General features: G+C 45.3%; 2 protein-coding genes across 2 annotated transcripts; one reads left to right on the plus strand and one right to left on the minus strand.

The window, feature by feature from the left end:
• Nucleotides 1-285: 285 nt before the first annotated feature.
• NECAP1 (NECAP endocytosis associated 1) lies at nucleotides 286-7,062 on the minus strand. Its single transcript, XM_064644790.1, has 8 exons — nucleotides 6,870-7,062; nucleotides 5,431-5,531; nucleotides 5,193-5,297; nucleotides 4,713-4,794; nucleotides 4,227-4,335; nucleotides 3,957-4,143; nucleotides 2,703-2,796; nucleotides 286-2,589 (listed from the first exon to the last, which is right to left on the minus strand). Exons 1-8 carry the CDS (start codon nucleotides 6,965-6,967, stop codon nucleotides 2,541-2,543), a joined length of 825 nt encoding a protein of 274 aa, XP_064500860.1. The 5' UTR covers nucleotides 6,968-7,062; the 3' UTR covers nucleotides 286-2,540.
• Nucleotide 7,063: 1 nt separating this feature from the next.
• On the plus strand, nucleotides 7,064-14,090 carry C3AR1 (complement C3a receptor 1). Its single transcript, XM_064644772.1, has 2 exons — nucleotides 7,064-10,747; nucleotides 12,580-14,090. The coding sequence occupies exon 2, from the start codon at nucleotides 12,587-12,589 to the stop codon at nucleotides 13,694-13,696; it is 1,110 nt and encodes a 369-aa protein (XP_064500842.1). The 5' UTR covers nucleotides 7,064-10,747; nucleotides 12,580-12,586; the 3' UTR covers nucleotides 13,697-14,090.
• The last annotated feature ends 642 nt before the right edge of the window (nucleotides 14,091-14,732 follow it).

The raw sequence follows: 14,732 nt of genomic DNA on the forward strand, positions 1-14,732 counted from the left end.
CCTGTTTCTATGTTGTTGATTTGTGTTTGGTGTTGTGTGGTGTTTTACCCCATTTGGAACGGCCATGTCATTTCTGTGTCCTTCTTCCACACTACTCCCTCTTTGTCCAGACAGAATGTCCTGAACCCATTCATTCCTGAGGTTGCTCTTGTCCAGTCTGCAGGTCATAACACATATTCAGAAGGGTAAGTAGGCTACAAGGATCTTGCTGGAGACATGAAGACTTTCAATCTAGAGGCTTCCAAAGCAACAACAATTTGACAACTCAGAAGATTCATGACACTCTTTTCCCCAATATTACTTGTTTAATTACCATTTGCACCAGTACATCTTATGCTTTATATACATATATCTTTAATTTTTGCTTCTTCAGCTTTTCAATACATAATATATTATCTCCAGAATACTAACTAAGACAATACAGAAGAGGCTCCTAGTTAGTTGTTAATTGGTGCCATGAACTTCCTTGGTTGGGGAATTGATACATAGTTGAAATGACAGGACCTCACTAGGATTTGAGCAAACAAAAGACGACAAAACAAAAAGCCAACCAGCAGAGTCCATGACTTTACTGGCAGACTATAGCCATCCACAAGTTCAGGAGGCAGGAAGTTGAAGTGCAGTGAGACTGCAGGAGTGACTATGAAGGCAAGGGGAAACACCAAGAGAGCAAGAGAATCAGGATTAAACGACTACTTAAAATACATCCAACAGCAGTCTGGTCCCCACTTCCACAAGTGGAACTGCAGCAGCTTTAGAGCTATTCCAATAATGTTGCTTCCCAGAGGGATGGTCTAAGTGAAACTTTGTCTCCAAAATGCCCTCAGTGTAATAAGAAGACAAAAATGACAAGAGACCCTTCGGCCAGTACAAGGTGCATACATCTAACTACTCTTTTAAAAGCCTCACCAGAAAATTTTTGCCCAAAGGCAAAAGTTTACTTGCGGAGGTGTGCTAGAGACACAAAAGTGTTGCTGTGTTGAGTGTTCAAAACAGGAAGAAGCCTTCCAGTGAAGCACCAAAACCCTAGTGTTCCAGTAACTGGGTACAGCTCTCCAAGAGTCACTGAGATCACCTTCCCAGCTAGTGTTTTGGCTTATGAGCCAGCATGAAGGGTAGCCAGCATTGTGAGGTTTTCAGCCTGCCCTGCGAGCTTTGCCCAGAGTAATCACAGACTTACACCCCAGATCACATTCATACACTGAAGATGAAATAGCATCCACATCAAGGGGCCTCAGGGAGCTCTCCCAAAGAGAAAAGCAGAGAGTAAGGGCCCTTTATCTTCTTTCTAACCCCCTAAACCACACAGAAAATAGAGGGGGCTTGGGGCACATTAAAAATTTAAGAAAAAAATCCAAGTTCCAATAACCAGCTCACATCTCTACAAAGTTAGCCCCAGAAGAAAAGCTATAAGGAATACAAGCGGGAGAATTTTGCTGCCAGTTCTCAAGATTGGGCCTACTATACATTTCTTATCCAAATGGCAAGCGTGAGCTGAAAAGAGGAAGAAGACTGTCCTTCACCAGAAAATAATCCACTGTCCCACCGTAATTCCTACTGTGGCATGGATATGCAATACTTGTAACACAGTGCCAAGTCACATACAAGGCCAGGGCTCAGGACAGTGATGCAGGAACATGAAATGCTAAATGGTGGGAATTATCTGGTTGTCATCTAGTGCAAGTAGCTACCAAATTATAACAACCAGCCTTTTTTTTTTTTTTTTAAAGCTATTTCCAGTTAAAACAGCTCAGTGACAGTGAGGCCTTTGCACGGGGAGAAAGGAGTTAAAATGAGCTAAGTTGCTCCAGTGAACCTGCAAGCCAAATAAGGAGCCTGGAGACGGTGCCCACCAAGGAGCTACAGCGCAGTGGCAGCAGGTCTGCTCAAGGACTTGGGTGACTCCTCCCACAAGAGCACAAGAAGATCAAGCACTACCAAGAACTGCACCAAAGACAGCAAGTAGTAGTGTGTGCAGGGGGAGGTTCACTCCTCACCACAGATGTAATTAATCCAACAGGGTTTCGTGTTGAGACAAGAACTATCTCCTTACATGTTCCATTTACCAGCTGCAGCCAAATGCAGCTGTCCTCAGCACTGCAAGCTGCAAAGACTGGAGTCACTACTGAAAACAGCCACAAAAAGCAACAGCCTAACCAGAGAAAATTTAGAGGACAAGGAACTCGGGGGCACCTATCAGCCTACTCCTGTACCCACCTTCTTTAGGATTCTTGCTTCCCCTGTATGGAAAGACAGGGAAAAAGAGCTAGGATGTACCATTTAATGGCCAAGTAGGTGGAAGAGATAAGGCTACCTCTCTCCTCCTTGCCCATCTTGGGAGGAGTCCGTATGTTCTCTTTTGGTTCAGTGGGATCAAAAATAGTAAGTTTTTACTGAAGTGAAGGTCTGGTTTAAAAATGAAAGATTGTCCAAATTTGTTTTTGATTGAAGACTAGAGAGGTTTGTGCCCCCTCTGATCCCATTTGGTGCCTCTAGTGCCTCTTGGTCATCAGTTTGCCCCATTCCACTGCTTTGATCATTCAGAACTGGACCCAGTTGGACTGCTGAGGAGCCTGATTGGGAACAGCGCTGCAATAAAGAAAGGAGAGTCAAATGGGCAGATCTAATAAGACTTCTTAACTTATGGTTCTTCCAGTGCCCATCAGGACACTACCCTTCTTGCGTTCCCTTCATCAGTTTACCTGGATGCAGTGCTGAAGTCTCCCCAGAGGTCTGTGGTAGCTGGTACTGGTGCCTTGGATGCAGATGCAGGAGCATCTAAGTCTAAGAGAATATCTATGGGAGGAGAGAAGGAAAAAAAATATCAAGCTAATCAAAAAGAAAACCCCACAGGCATTTAAACTGTCACCTTTAACAAAGTCCCGGATGCAGGGGCAGAAAATCTTAAAGGACTCCAGCTGTCCTTCCAGAAGAAGGAAGTGACTTTTCAAGGGTTTTGTTGTAACAGCATCACCTTTTACTGAACGTGCACAGAGCCTCCAGCTCACACTGCAAAGGTTCATCAAACTTTTCAGTCTCCACTTACCACACCAACTGGCAGATTTGTGACTTATTACCTCTCCCAGTAGACATAAGGCTCAGCAATCATAACAGTTGCCAAACAGACATCACCTTAACACTAAAAACCATGCTCTGGAACAACACAAGCCCTATTCAGAAGCTTGTGGTTTCTTCTCACTCAAACCTGCGTACAGCACTGCTAAAGTCTCTGCCTTCATGAGGGTATCATCAGCTCTCCAGACACCTCTGCATGGTCACATTTTTAGTACAGCCTCCAGAAGACTGCAGTGACCTCTCCATTACAGAATCACAGGATGGCTTAGGTTGGAAGGGACCTTCAAAGCTCATCCAGTTCAACTGCCGTGCCATGAGCCAGTGACACCTTTCACTAAATCAGGTTGCTCAAAGCCCTCCCCGATCTGGCCTTTGAAATCTTCCAGTGAAGGGCTACCCACAGCTTTTCTGGGCAACCTGTTACAGGGTCTCACTATCCTCACTGTAAAGAATTCATTTCTGATATCCAATCTAAATCTACCCTCCTTCAGTTTAAGCTTTTACCTCTTGTCCTGTCACTACAGGCCCTGGTAAAAAGTCTCCATCTTTCTTACAAGATTCCTTTATATACTGAAAGGCCACAATGAGGTCTCCCTAGAGTCTTGTCCTCTCCAGGCTGAACAACTCCAACCCTCTCAGCCTTTCTTCACAGGAAAGGTGTTCCAGCCTTCTGACCATTTCCATGATCATCCTCAGGACCCAGGTTAACAGGCCCATGTCTTTCTTGCACTGGGGCACCAGAGCTGCCGAAGAGAGCAGGGACACACCATGTCTCACAGGGCACTGCTGGCACGAGGCTGAACATGGGTTTGCTGCAGCAGATCTCAGCTCTCTCTAAGCACCTACCGGTGCCTGATCATTTGCTCTGTGCTAATGTTTACCTGCACCGCTCACATTACTGGATTTCTGCACAGGGGGTGGTGTGACGTGGTTGGCAATGGCTGTGGAAGAAGGAGGAGGAATAGGAGGGACTGCAATTTTGCCTCCTGGTGGGGGTGGCAGCAGGCTTAGGCCACCTGATCCAGACGCACGGGGCTTGGCTGCTCCTCCTTTCTTTGTTGTCATGTTCTGTATGAAAAAAAAAGGACATGTAAAGAAGAGTCTCCACTGGCACATCCAGAGAAAGAAGCAGAGTAAACTGGTCTGCTTACCCCAATGTTTAGTTTGATAGTCTGCCCTTCCTTAAATCCTAAATCTAATTTGGGACGTGTGTCAGCTTCCTGGGACTCCTTGGAGATCTCAGTCTCCTGCTTCACCCACCTAAAAAGAAGAGAGGAAGACATGAAACCCTGTGGCAAAAGGGAGCAGGGTTTCAGAAAAATGTGTGGTTTCTCTCCCCATCCCACTAAACTACCTTGCCTTGTCAAACCTGCTGCCTCCCTACTCCCACTGTAGTACAGCAAAAAGTTGTGACCACCACAAACCCAAAAAACTATGTAACACTGCACCTGGAGCATCACAGGACCTAAGCTTAAGACTTACAGATTTGACCCTGCTGGCAGCACACTCAAGTGTCCCTTGCTAGAGCAGGGCTTCAGGACCATCCCAGGGAAGCCTGCACTGAAGGACCATGCACCACCACCCACCACGTTCTACAGGCCAGAGGAAAAACAGCATTCCAGAAAAGCACAACTCACTTGAAGTGATCCTGCAAAGAGACGTTGAAGTCAAAGGCATCACCACGATCCGTGAAGCCAATGCCTATAAAAGCACTTCGTCCTAGCAAGGAGATAGGAGGAGTCATTGGAGGTGCCCTGCAAATGGGCCCTTGTATTCAATCGCTCCAAAATCCTTCTGCTTCTCCTAAATCACTCTGTGCTACCTCCCTCCAACACAGCTGCAGCTGGACACCAGCTGCTCACTGTTCCTAGCCTTCAGGATACACCCTTCTTCCCATGGGGCACACTCAGAAACCAAACGTTCCTTCCCAGCCCCTGGGCTCTGTACAATGTAGAGAACCTCCTCTGTTTATCTCAGCTTCTGACTCCTCCAGGCACACTCCCCGGCCTTGCCAGCACTCCCAAAAGAGTTCCAATCCACCTGGCAAACACCCAGCTCCACCAGGCTAAGTCTCCTCCACCCCTAGCACTTGGCACATACATTGTCCCTCAACTTACCAGTCCCATCCTGAATTCGAATGACGAAGTAGCGGCTGGAATCTGCCACAGTCTCTACTGCAATGCCAGGGTACTGATCTATGGGAGCCTGGGCAAAGAGTTCTCCTGCAGACAAAGAATCAAGTGTTAAGGAGAGCAACCTCTTGCTAAATGTGGCCAGGGCTGCCACACAGCTCTGAGTAGGCTCACAAGCAGCAATCGCAGTTGCAGTCTTGCCAAGGCATAGCCTTTGCCTTACCTGAAACCTTATCCTCCAGTTTTATGTAAGCAGTTTTGCCTTTGGAGGTGACACGAAGCCGTCCTGTCCAGTCTGGATGGTCCAGCTTCCAGTCAGATGCCCTGAAAGGACAAGCAGCTGATCACTGACCATACAGCAACCCTTCTACTTCTGCCCAACCATCTCAGAAGAAGTCTCTGCTCCCAAACTCTCAACACCTGAAACTGCCTCACTCCACTTCCCTCCCCAAACAACACGTTGGGTCTCAGTTCCTCTCTGTTGCTGCCAATCAACACATGACTTTGACTGGCCTCTCTGGATAAAGGGAAATAGACACAGTCCAAAGAATATCAACTCTCTACATTTATAAGCCTACAGAAGAGGGGAGACGGAAGCCTAGAAACTCTCTTGAACAGGAAATCCACAAGTGACTAATAAGTGACTTGTGAGCATCAGGAAGACCCCAAAAATTAATTAATAGCATGCTGAAAAGCCACACCGTTATTCTACCCTACTGTTGCAAACTAATAAGAAGTACTTCTGAACCTGTAGGCACCTGGCTTACACCAGATAAAACACCATACGTGCTGACTAGCCCATCAAACTCTTTACCACAGTCTTGTGAAGGAACAAAAAAAGGAAAGAGAGAAAAAAACCCGCCGAGTGAATCATAGAATATTCTGAGTTGGAAGGGACCCACAAGGATCATAGAGTTCAACTCTCAGCACAGGACATCCCCAAGAATCACACCATGTGCCTGAAAGCATTGTTCAAACAATAACTGAACTCTGGCAGACTTGGTGCTGTAAAACCTACAGGATTTTACAACTGTGAACAAACATCCGTGGCCTGCTACAACATCCACAGCACCAACAGCCTGTCAAGTTCAGGGAGTACACAAATCTCCTTCTCCAGCAGGCCTGCGGTCACAGCTTTTAAAACCGCACGCCACTGCTTTCAGCTAATCAGAGACAGCATTTCTACCTGCTGGTCCTGCAGCCTCTTCCTAAAAATCACGCCGAACTCCTCCCGCCTTCCTCCCCGCTGCTGCCAGAGCGAACAGGCCAAAGCCAACGCGCCGTTACAGCACATCAGTCATATCCCCGCTGACCGAGCAAACCCGGAGCGACGGTCCGCTCTGCCTGGAACAGCAAGGTGCTCAGGCGCCCTCACCTCCTGCACCTGATTGACGGAGCAGCCCCTGCTCCTCCACAGCACGGAGCGCACGCGTCTGCTTTCAGGCGCAGACCACCTCCAAGAGGCAATCCGAGGCGGCGGGTCCCCCCGAGCTGCGGCCGGCGGGGGCTCAGGGAACGGGCCAGACCTGCTCGCGGCCGCGGGACACGGCTCCCCAGGACCTCGCTCGGGGCCCTGGCTGCCCTGCGGCCAGGGGCTGGGCCGGGCCGCGCCGCGCCGAGCCGAGCCGGGGCGATCTCGGGCGCCGCCGCTCGCTGCCTCACCTGTATCCGCGGTTGGAGGTGCGAGGCGGGATGCGGTAAACGTTGACATCGGGCTTCACGCAGAGAACGGACTCGTACTCCAACTCGGCCGCCGCCATCTCGGCCACGAACCCCGGCGAGAAGCAAGCAGCGGTAGCCTAATGACCAGCTGTACTGCCCACCGCCATCTTTGATGAGGGCAGACACCGCCTGGGGGCGCGGGGGCGGCAGGGCGGGACGCGAGTAACGTCAGAGAAGCGGAGGGAGCCATCTTGGATACTGGCATCGGGGCCCAGGGGCGGGAGGGCGCCATCTTGGAGCCGCCTCTGACACAGCAGCGGGGCCTGGCGCCATCTTGGAACCTGGCAGGTCCCGCGCCGGGGCTGGCGCGGCCATGTTTTCTTGGGGCGCCGTCCCCAGGGATGGCCGGAGGAGCGGGATTGTCTGGGGCGCCACACGGACACCGACCTGCTTGTGTGGGTTCCCCAGGGGCTGCTCCCCTGCAGCCGTGGGCCAGACTTGGGGCTCTGAGTGAACATGGACTTTCTGTGGTGCTGGGATCGGGTGGCTTTTTGGTAAAACGGCAAACCAAGAGAAAACGTGGCGCAAAACACTACAGGTTTTGCTGCTGGAATTGATGAAAATGCCACACAGGAGTGTGGCTTCCCCAAAAATGTGGCGAAAATAAGAGTGTAGATACTATTTTATTTATCGATTTAGTTAAGACTAGCAGTGATGCTGACATCTCAAGGGTCAGAAAAATTAACAATTTGCCCAGGAATTTCCAGGAAATGAGGAGGGGGTTGTGAAGCGGAGTACTGCCTAATTGTCGCAAAAATACGGAATATGTAAAAATCTCTTAAGAAAGGATGTTCTTTGATGTTTGATCTTTGTATACTTTCAAGCCTAATCAACAAGAAGAGAGATTTAATCCGTGAAACCCAGAGCAGCTAACAAGCAAGCTCTAAGTGATGTCCAGGTGCTAGAAAGACAAATTGCTTGTGACTAGAAGTACCTTGTTAGGGCTCGACATGTTTCAATAACCTCAGACCTCAGGGGAAGTTAGCAAAGCTTGGGGGAGAAGGATGTACCACTGATAGTGGACACAATGCAGAATTCATGGGCCACAAGGACATTTGGCAACACTCCCAAGATAAGGAAGAAACTAATAAAGACAACTCGGCGACTGTGCTGAATCAGCATGCGCAGGAGCCAGTAGGAATACATGGCACCCACACTCAATGCAGATACATGTGTAAGAGGCAGCTCAGCCTCCCTCCTTGCACTGTGCCAGTGTTAAATTGCTTGTCAGACTGCAGAATTGAGGTGAAGACATCAATGAGAGGTAAACCTTGCAGAAGAACTTAAAGAAAGCCTGTAAAACAGCACAGAATTACACTTCCCTAGTATAGTAGCTTAGCCATCTGTGGTGTAAGGGCTTTGAGGGCCAGGGGTCTAGTGCATTTCTTATAAATATTTTTATAGTCTTCTATGGACTCATCTAATTTTTTTAAAACTTATTTATACTTCTAGTTACCCGTATCATCCCTGGAGTTATGAATCTGATTGTGTAATATGAAAAAATGTAAATTTTTGTTTTCAAATAAGAATTCATGTCTCTCATACTGTCACCTGTCTCTTTTTCCTAGGTGAACCATTCTCATCTATTTAGCTTGTCCACCAAAAGAAGCCATTCCCAGCAATGGCTGTCTAGTCATAATTTTCTTCATTATTTTTGATTCTATAATTCTTTTTAAGATCGGGGACTACTACAGCATTCATTGTTCAAGAAGCAATTACATTTACCTTTTGGACTGAGTTGTGTGTTGATATGATTTTTCAGAGGACATCCTGCAGTGACTGCTAAGTTTTTTCTTCGAGTTCTAATAACTCATCTGGAGTACATCCCTCTGTATAGTTACAGTTGCTTTTCCAAGTTCAGTGATTCACAATTAGCAATACTAAATTTTACCTACCTCTTTACTGTGCTGTCATTCAGTGTGCTACAGTCCTCCTATGGTCCTTCTAGGATGAGAGAGTGGCAAAGGGCCAGCTGTTGTAAGGCATGTGAGAAAAAATTCGCAAGCAGCACCAGGACTCCAGGAATACACCTCACATCCATTTCCATTGAGACTTAACCAGCAGAGAACATAACATTCTTTTGCCTGGTTCAAACAGGCATCTCTGGACCAAGAAATTATAAAGCCCTGCTGATAAAAGCTAAAGGTTTTAATTTTTTTTACCTTTTTTTTTTTTTAAGAATTCAGCAGTGAGGTTGAAATCTTGAAGTAGAATATATTTAAAATCAGACTGTGAAAGCAATGAAGAATCCATATTTTTCCCACACAGAAATTTTCAATGAACAAAAAACAAGGAACAGCAGAAATCTTGGATGGAACTCCACAATGTGCAATCATGTGAGGTGTGCAAGTAGGGTAAAATGCACTGTTCATGCCAATCTGTAGGTAGCCTCATAATAAACCATGCAAAAGAGTCATTTGGGCTTTTGCTTTGCCTATTTAAGAAAAAATAAGGCATTGCCCAGGAACCTACTTCATTGTACCCAACATTTGGAATTTTCCTTTTCTGCGCAGAAGGTACAGGGGAAACCAGTCTCACAAAATTACTCTTTAGATAACTTAAGAATTATGAGGATTTTTACAAAACAGACCATATACTATTTCAAATGATGTTTCTTTCACTGAAAAAACTGACCCAAACACTCATCCAGTACTGAGACCCTGTTATTGTGAAGGGCTATTTTTTGATTATGTAGGTTTTATGTTGATACCAGTTTTGCCAGGCTTTGTTCCCTACTTGGTGTCCGAAGCTTGTGCTTACCTGAGCTTACTCAACACTGTAAAGAAATGCCCTGGAGTCATTCAGTGAATGTTTTAAAGAGGGAAATATGGGGAGTACCAGGGCAACGCCGTGGGTACTTCATGTTACTGGAGAGTCCCTAAATGCACAGTTGTGAGGAGGAAAGCAAGTACTTAGCAAGGCCTGGCCACCAGACGACTGCAGTGTGCCTTCTAGAGATACAGGTGACAGAACTTTGCTCTGTCGTGGTTTCTTTTCCAGACCAAAACCAAAATACTGAGGCTGATTCTTGAATGTCTGGGCTTTGTCATTTCTGCTAGCAGTCTTGATTTGCCAAATTGTGAGGGGAAATGTCTTGCCCTAGAGATCTTTTGTTCTTATCGTCTTGCCTCATTTTGTGCAATCAGCATTTCAGTTAACCACTTCTAACTTTCTGTCAGTCAAGTTCCTTCTTAAAAAATAGAGTTTAAATACCCTGAAATGTAAAAGTCAGATTAAAATCCCTTCGACATGACCAGTCATGGTTTGCTGAATATAATGTTCTAAGATGTCTCAAGATGGGACAGAGGCTGATCTGGATTGATAAGAATCCTAGAAAAATGGGATTAACTAGGTGAATGTGCTGATCTGATAAAACATGGAAGTTGCTACAAGACAACAGGTCAGACATTTGACAGTAACATGGCAGAGTTTGGAATTATGAATTATATCAAATGTCAGTACTATGCCAACAGGCAAGATGTCATTCAGTTGTCTTATGGAAACTCTAGTAAAGTATAGGTCTGTGCACATTATTCCTTTGCTTTCTATTAATGTTTTATTTAGGCTACTGTTTTATTTTGACAGTATCAGGATAACTTCTTTTGGTTTGACTGTTTATTTAAAGAGCAGATGATATCTAAAACTTCAAATATGAATCATTCTAAGCCTTTCCATCAGGGCGAAAGAACACACTTGGCACACACATACAGGAAACAACAAGCAGTTCCTAAAATGTCATGTGAGTTTCTTTTTTCAGTAACTCCAGGGACAGGACTGATGGTACTTGCTCCCTGACACACTGAAATAACTTCACTCAGGTAAGTATCATAAGCTGCTTTCCTCTTCTACTTGCAATTTATTATTATTCACTCCCGAAAACCTCTCTCTCTCCTCCAGTTCCCTCTTCCATTTTTGGACAACATTTCAGCCCTTTTAGCACTCTTGAAAACACAGAGTGGGCAGTATCTTTGTATTGATTCATCTCTCCGTTTACTTTGGAATAGGACTTGCATTACTGTCTTTACAGCATTCCTTGATTCCCTATCCCCTTCACACCATTTTCTGTAACTATATGAGGAGGCAACAAGATTCAGCTGTTGCAGCACTGTTCTCCAGCTGTCCCTGTAAAAGTCACTTCTGCATGTAACAGCAAGACCACAGGAAATGGAACAAACTTGCTAGAATTTTAAGTTAAGACTCCAGCTTTAGGTTAAGTCTTCCAGAGACTTCTTTCATAGCTTTTCTTGCAGGTCACCCTCATCTAAAACTTCTTAGCAGTTATTACCAAAAACTGGTAAATTACAATCTAATTTTCTTCCTGGTGAAGCAGTTCTAACACTTATGCATCGCTCCACATTTAGACTATATGTTATGCAAGAAAGAGATGGATGATTTGAATTAATTTTTTTTAATAAGATTGATATTTAGTCCTGCACAAAACAGTCCCTGACTGTCATTTAAGTACTGGCATAAGAGAGGTAAAAAGAGGGTCAGTTATGTTATTCATGTCTTCTCAGTTGCTTCTGCAGGCTGTATTCAGCTCTTAACTATGCAGCTTCCTTGCATTTTAGTACCATTTTAGGGACCTTTCAGCAACACAACTACTTTCATTGATTCAGCAAGGATTTAGTTAACAGGCATTTTATAGACAAATCTATTAATACCTAAAGGATGAAGATCGGGCACTTTTTCTCAGTTCTATCTTGGCTTTGCTAGTTGTCCTTTCCTTTCTAAATTTACTAATATCTAAGTCCAAAAATAACTGAGCAATTAACATTGTTCCTCTACTATTCTCATAGTTTTAACATGTCACTTAATATGTGGTAGCTCAGCTTCATTGTCTTGCAATAAGGCACCTCTTATATCTAAAATGGCTCAAGAACCTTACTGCTGTTACTCTGTATTTTCATTTTTATTTCTACAAATAAATCTCTGTTCTTCTTAAGCCATTCATTTCTTGCCTTTCATAGAACCTTAACCATTAATTTCTTGCCTTTCTCCTCATCAAGACTAGCTTTCCAAGGAACCAGCAGACAGGTCAGAATACAAGCAAGGGAGAAGGAAGTGGTTACTGAGACTTCCCTAAAATACCCCTTAGCCCTAAAATACCCCTTAGCAACAGAGTTGCTGTCTTCTGTGTTCTATTTATGATGTCCAGAAAGCGGAGCAGGTTTACTTCATAAAGACAAGCACCGCTTTCTTAGCCTAGATGTATTTCACTGGTTATGCCTGAGGAAGTCGCTTGTTTTAAAGGGAACAGGACTTAAAAACCCGGATTTCCCTTTCTGAGAAGTGTAATCAAAGCAGGAAGGCAACAGGAAACACCTCGGGACAGCATGGCCATATGAACAGAGCACACCACTTTGGAGACTAAAAAGAGCCAGATATCAAAGGGGGTGACAGAGATAAGAGAATGTAAATGCATACAGCTGTTTGAACAGTGGGGCTTATGTAGCTTAGCCACTACGAGAATGATGAAGGTGTACAATGGGCACATTAGTAAGCCTTTAGCACAAACTTGTATAGACCAATGCCTTTGTATCCTCACAGCTCTGTACTGTCACCTGACTCAGGATGCTTCATGAAAGATTAAGAGAAGAATTTGGGGAGGAGAATGTGAATTGCTACTAATTTGCTCTCTGCTTTATAGCTGCAGAATGCCTCAGCTCCTGGGCAATAGCAGTTCAGAGGAACAGGCTGCTGTATATTATGCATCGGTATCAATTGTCTCCATTGCTATCTTCATCATCGTTTTCATCACAGGTATCCCAGGCAATGGATTGGTAATCTGGGTAGCTGGTCTGAAAATGAAAAGGTCTGTGAACACTGTGTGGTTCCTAAACCTTGCTGTGGCTGATATCATGTGCTGCTTGTCCTTGCCATTTTTCATTGTTCACCTGGCCCTCCATGAACACTGGCTGTATGGTTGGTTCCTCTGCAAAGTCATTCCATCAGTCATAATCTTCACCATGTTTGCTAGTGTCTTCCTACTCGTGGCCATCAGCATCGACCGGTGCCTCCTTGTCATGAAACCAGTCTGGTGTCAAAACCATCGAACAGTGAAATTTATATCGCTAATATGCAGTGGCATTTGGATCCTGGCCTTCATTTTCTGCTGTCCTGTCTTCTACTACCGTAAGACAAGCACTTACGATGGCAAAACTGAGTGTGGGTACAGTTTTGGAGACGATCAGGTGCTAGATTATATAAATGAGTCTGTAAATGAGTCATGGGAAGAATACTCACCTCTAGCCTACAATGGTAACGACTCGTTGGGAAATACCTACGACGGTGATTATTCTGTACCCCTTGCCTTAGTGGTAATAAACATCACTAGGGCTGTCTTTGGCTTTGTGCTCCCCATTGGCATAATGGCAGTTTGCTACGTCCTTATCGTTTTCAGAACTCGCGCAAATCAGTTTAGCAAACCGCACAACAGGATGCTGCGAACAATTGTGCTCGTGGTAGCTGCGTTCTTCACCTGCTGGGCTCCATACCATGTAGTTGGGATTCTCTCCCTTGTACCTAGTCTTAGAACAGGACTGACGGAATCACTGATCCTGTGGGATCACCTTTCTACAGCACTTGCCTATGCCAACAGCTGCATCAACCCCCTGCTCTATGTTTTTGTGGGACGGGACTTCAGGGCAAAGGTACGTCAATCAGTGCAAGGAATCTTGGAAGGTGCCTTTAGTGATGAACTCACATGTTCAACCCTTCACAGAAGCCAGACTTCAGCAGAGAAGAATATTAGCAGCACAGTGTAATGCAGGACTTCCTCTCACCATTGCAGAAAGACCAAGCTACGGCCCTGCACATCAATCACTGTTTAACAGCTGTTTTTGCTCTAACACGTTTCATTAGCCTGCAACTCCACACCCAGGACGCTGTATGGTTCAGATCATGACAAGTAACCCCTTTACATCCTACTCTAGAGATGGGAAGTTGGAAGTACCAAGAGTGAGGGAAGACTCTGGTGAAGCAGAAGAGAGAGAATTTTAACCCCTAAAGAAGAAAGCAGGGCTGCAGAATGCGGTGGGATCATGTAGCTGAACCTCTGAATTGTTATTTTATTTCCATATGTCTATGTTCTACATCTCCTGTCTCTGATAAACTGCAGATAAAACTCACTTTGATGTCTCTCCTCAGAATGTGATCACATCTTTCCTCTCCTTTGTCTCTACTTGGGGCCTGAGGTGTGTGGGGGAGTATCTGAAGATTCCCCTGGAGGGTAATGTTGCATTCCTTTACAGCCCTGTGTTAGAGCAGCATTTGCCCCAGGCAGCTGCATTGAACTGACTGGGAAATACATCACTGTAACTCGTCCAATGCACATGCAGTACCTATGTTCATTAATATGTGCACGCTCACTGCCTCCGCAACACTCTCTCCACCACCAGAGTCCCAAATATTCCTTTTAGGAAGTAGTTTGAGATTATCCAAATGTACCTCCTGCATTTCAAGATGGCACATTTGCAGAATTTAAATAGCTGTAGTCATGGATGATCCAGATCAGATGACTGCTAGACTATCAGCCATTTGGCAAAACTCTGGAATTGAGAAGTGATAACCTCAAGAAGGTGGGGAATGAGCACATTGGGGCTCAGTCACATCAGGCTCTCTTTACAAGAGAGATGTGCTTCTTGTGTCCTTCTGGCAGAGGAAGATAAAAATTTCATCCAGTCAGGCTATTTGGGGTGTTCCCGAGCTTGAACGTTCCCTGCTCCTGAAAAATGGTAATACATTTACTAGGTACTCTATGGAAGCAGTTTAAAAATCTGCATTTTGTGTTACTCCTTCCTT

The sequence above is a fragment of the Pseudopipra pipra genome, chromosome 2, assembly GCF_036250125.1.
Source record: "Pseudopipra pipra isolate bDixPip1 chromosome 2, bDixPip1.hap1, whole genome shotgun sequence".
NCBI lineage: Eukaryota > Metazoa > Chordata > Aves > Passeriformes > Pipridae > Pseudopipra > Pseudopipra pipra.

What these genes read in the sequence shown, in the direction of transcription:
- NECAP1 (XM_064644790.1), bottom strand. Translation starts at nt 6,967, where the DNA reads ATGGCGGCGGCCGAGTTGGAGTACGAGTCCGTTCTCTGCGTGAAGCCC. An exon ending in ACTGGAGGATAAGGTTTCAG is followed by an intron (nt 5,298 to 5,430) that starts GTAAGGCAAAGG and finishes CTTTGTCTGCAG; the next exon opens with GAGAACTCTTTGCCCAGGCT. An exon ending in TCTTTGCAGGATCACTTCAA is followed by an intron (nt 4,336 to 4,712) that starts GTGAGTTGTGCT and finishes TCTTCTTTTTAG; the next exon opens with GTGGGTGAAGCAGGAGACTG.
- C3AR1 (XM_064644772.1), top strand. Translation starts at nt 12,587, where the DNA reads ATGCCTCAGCTCCTGGGCAATAGCAGTTCAGAGGAACAGGCTGCTGTA.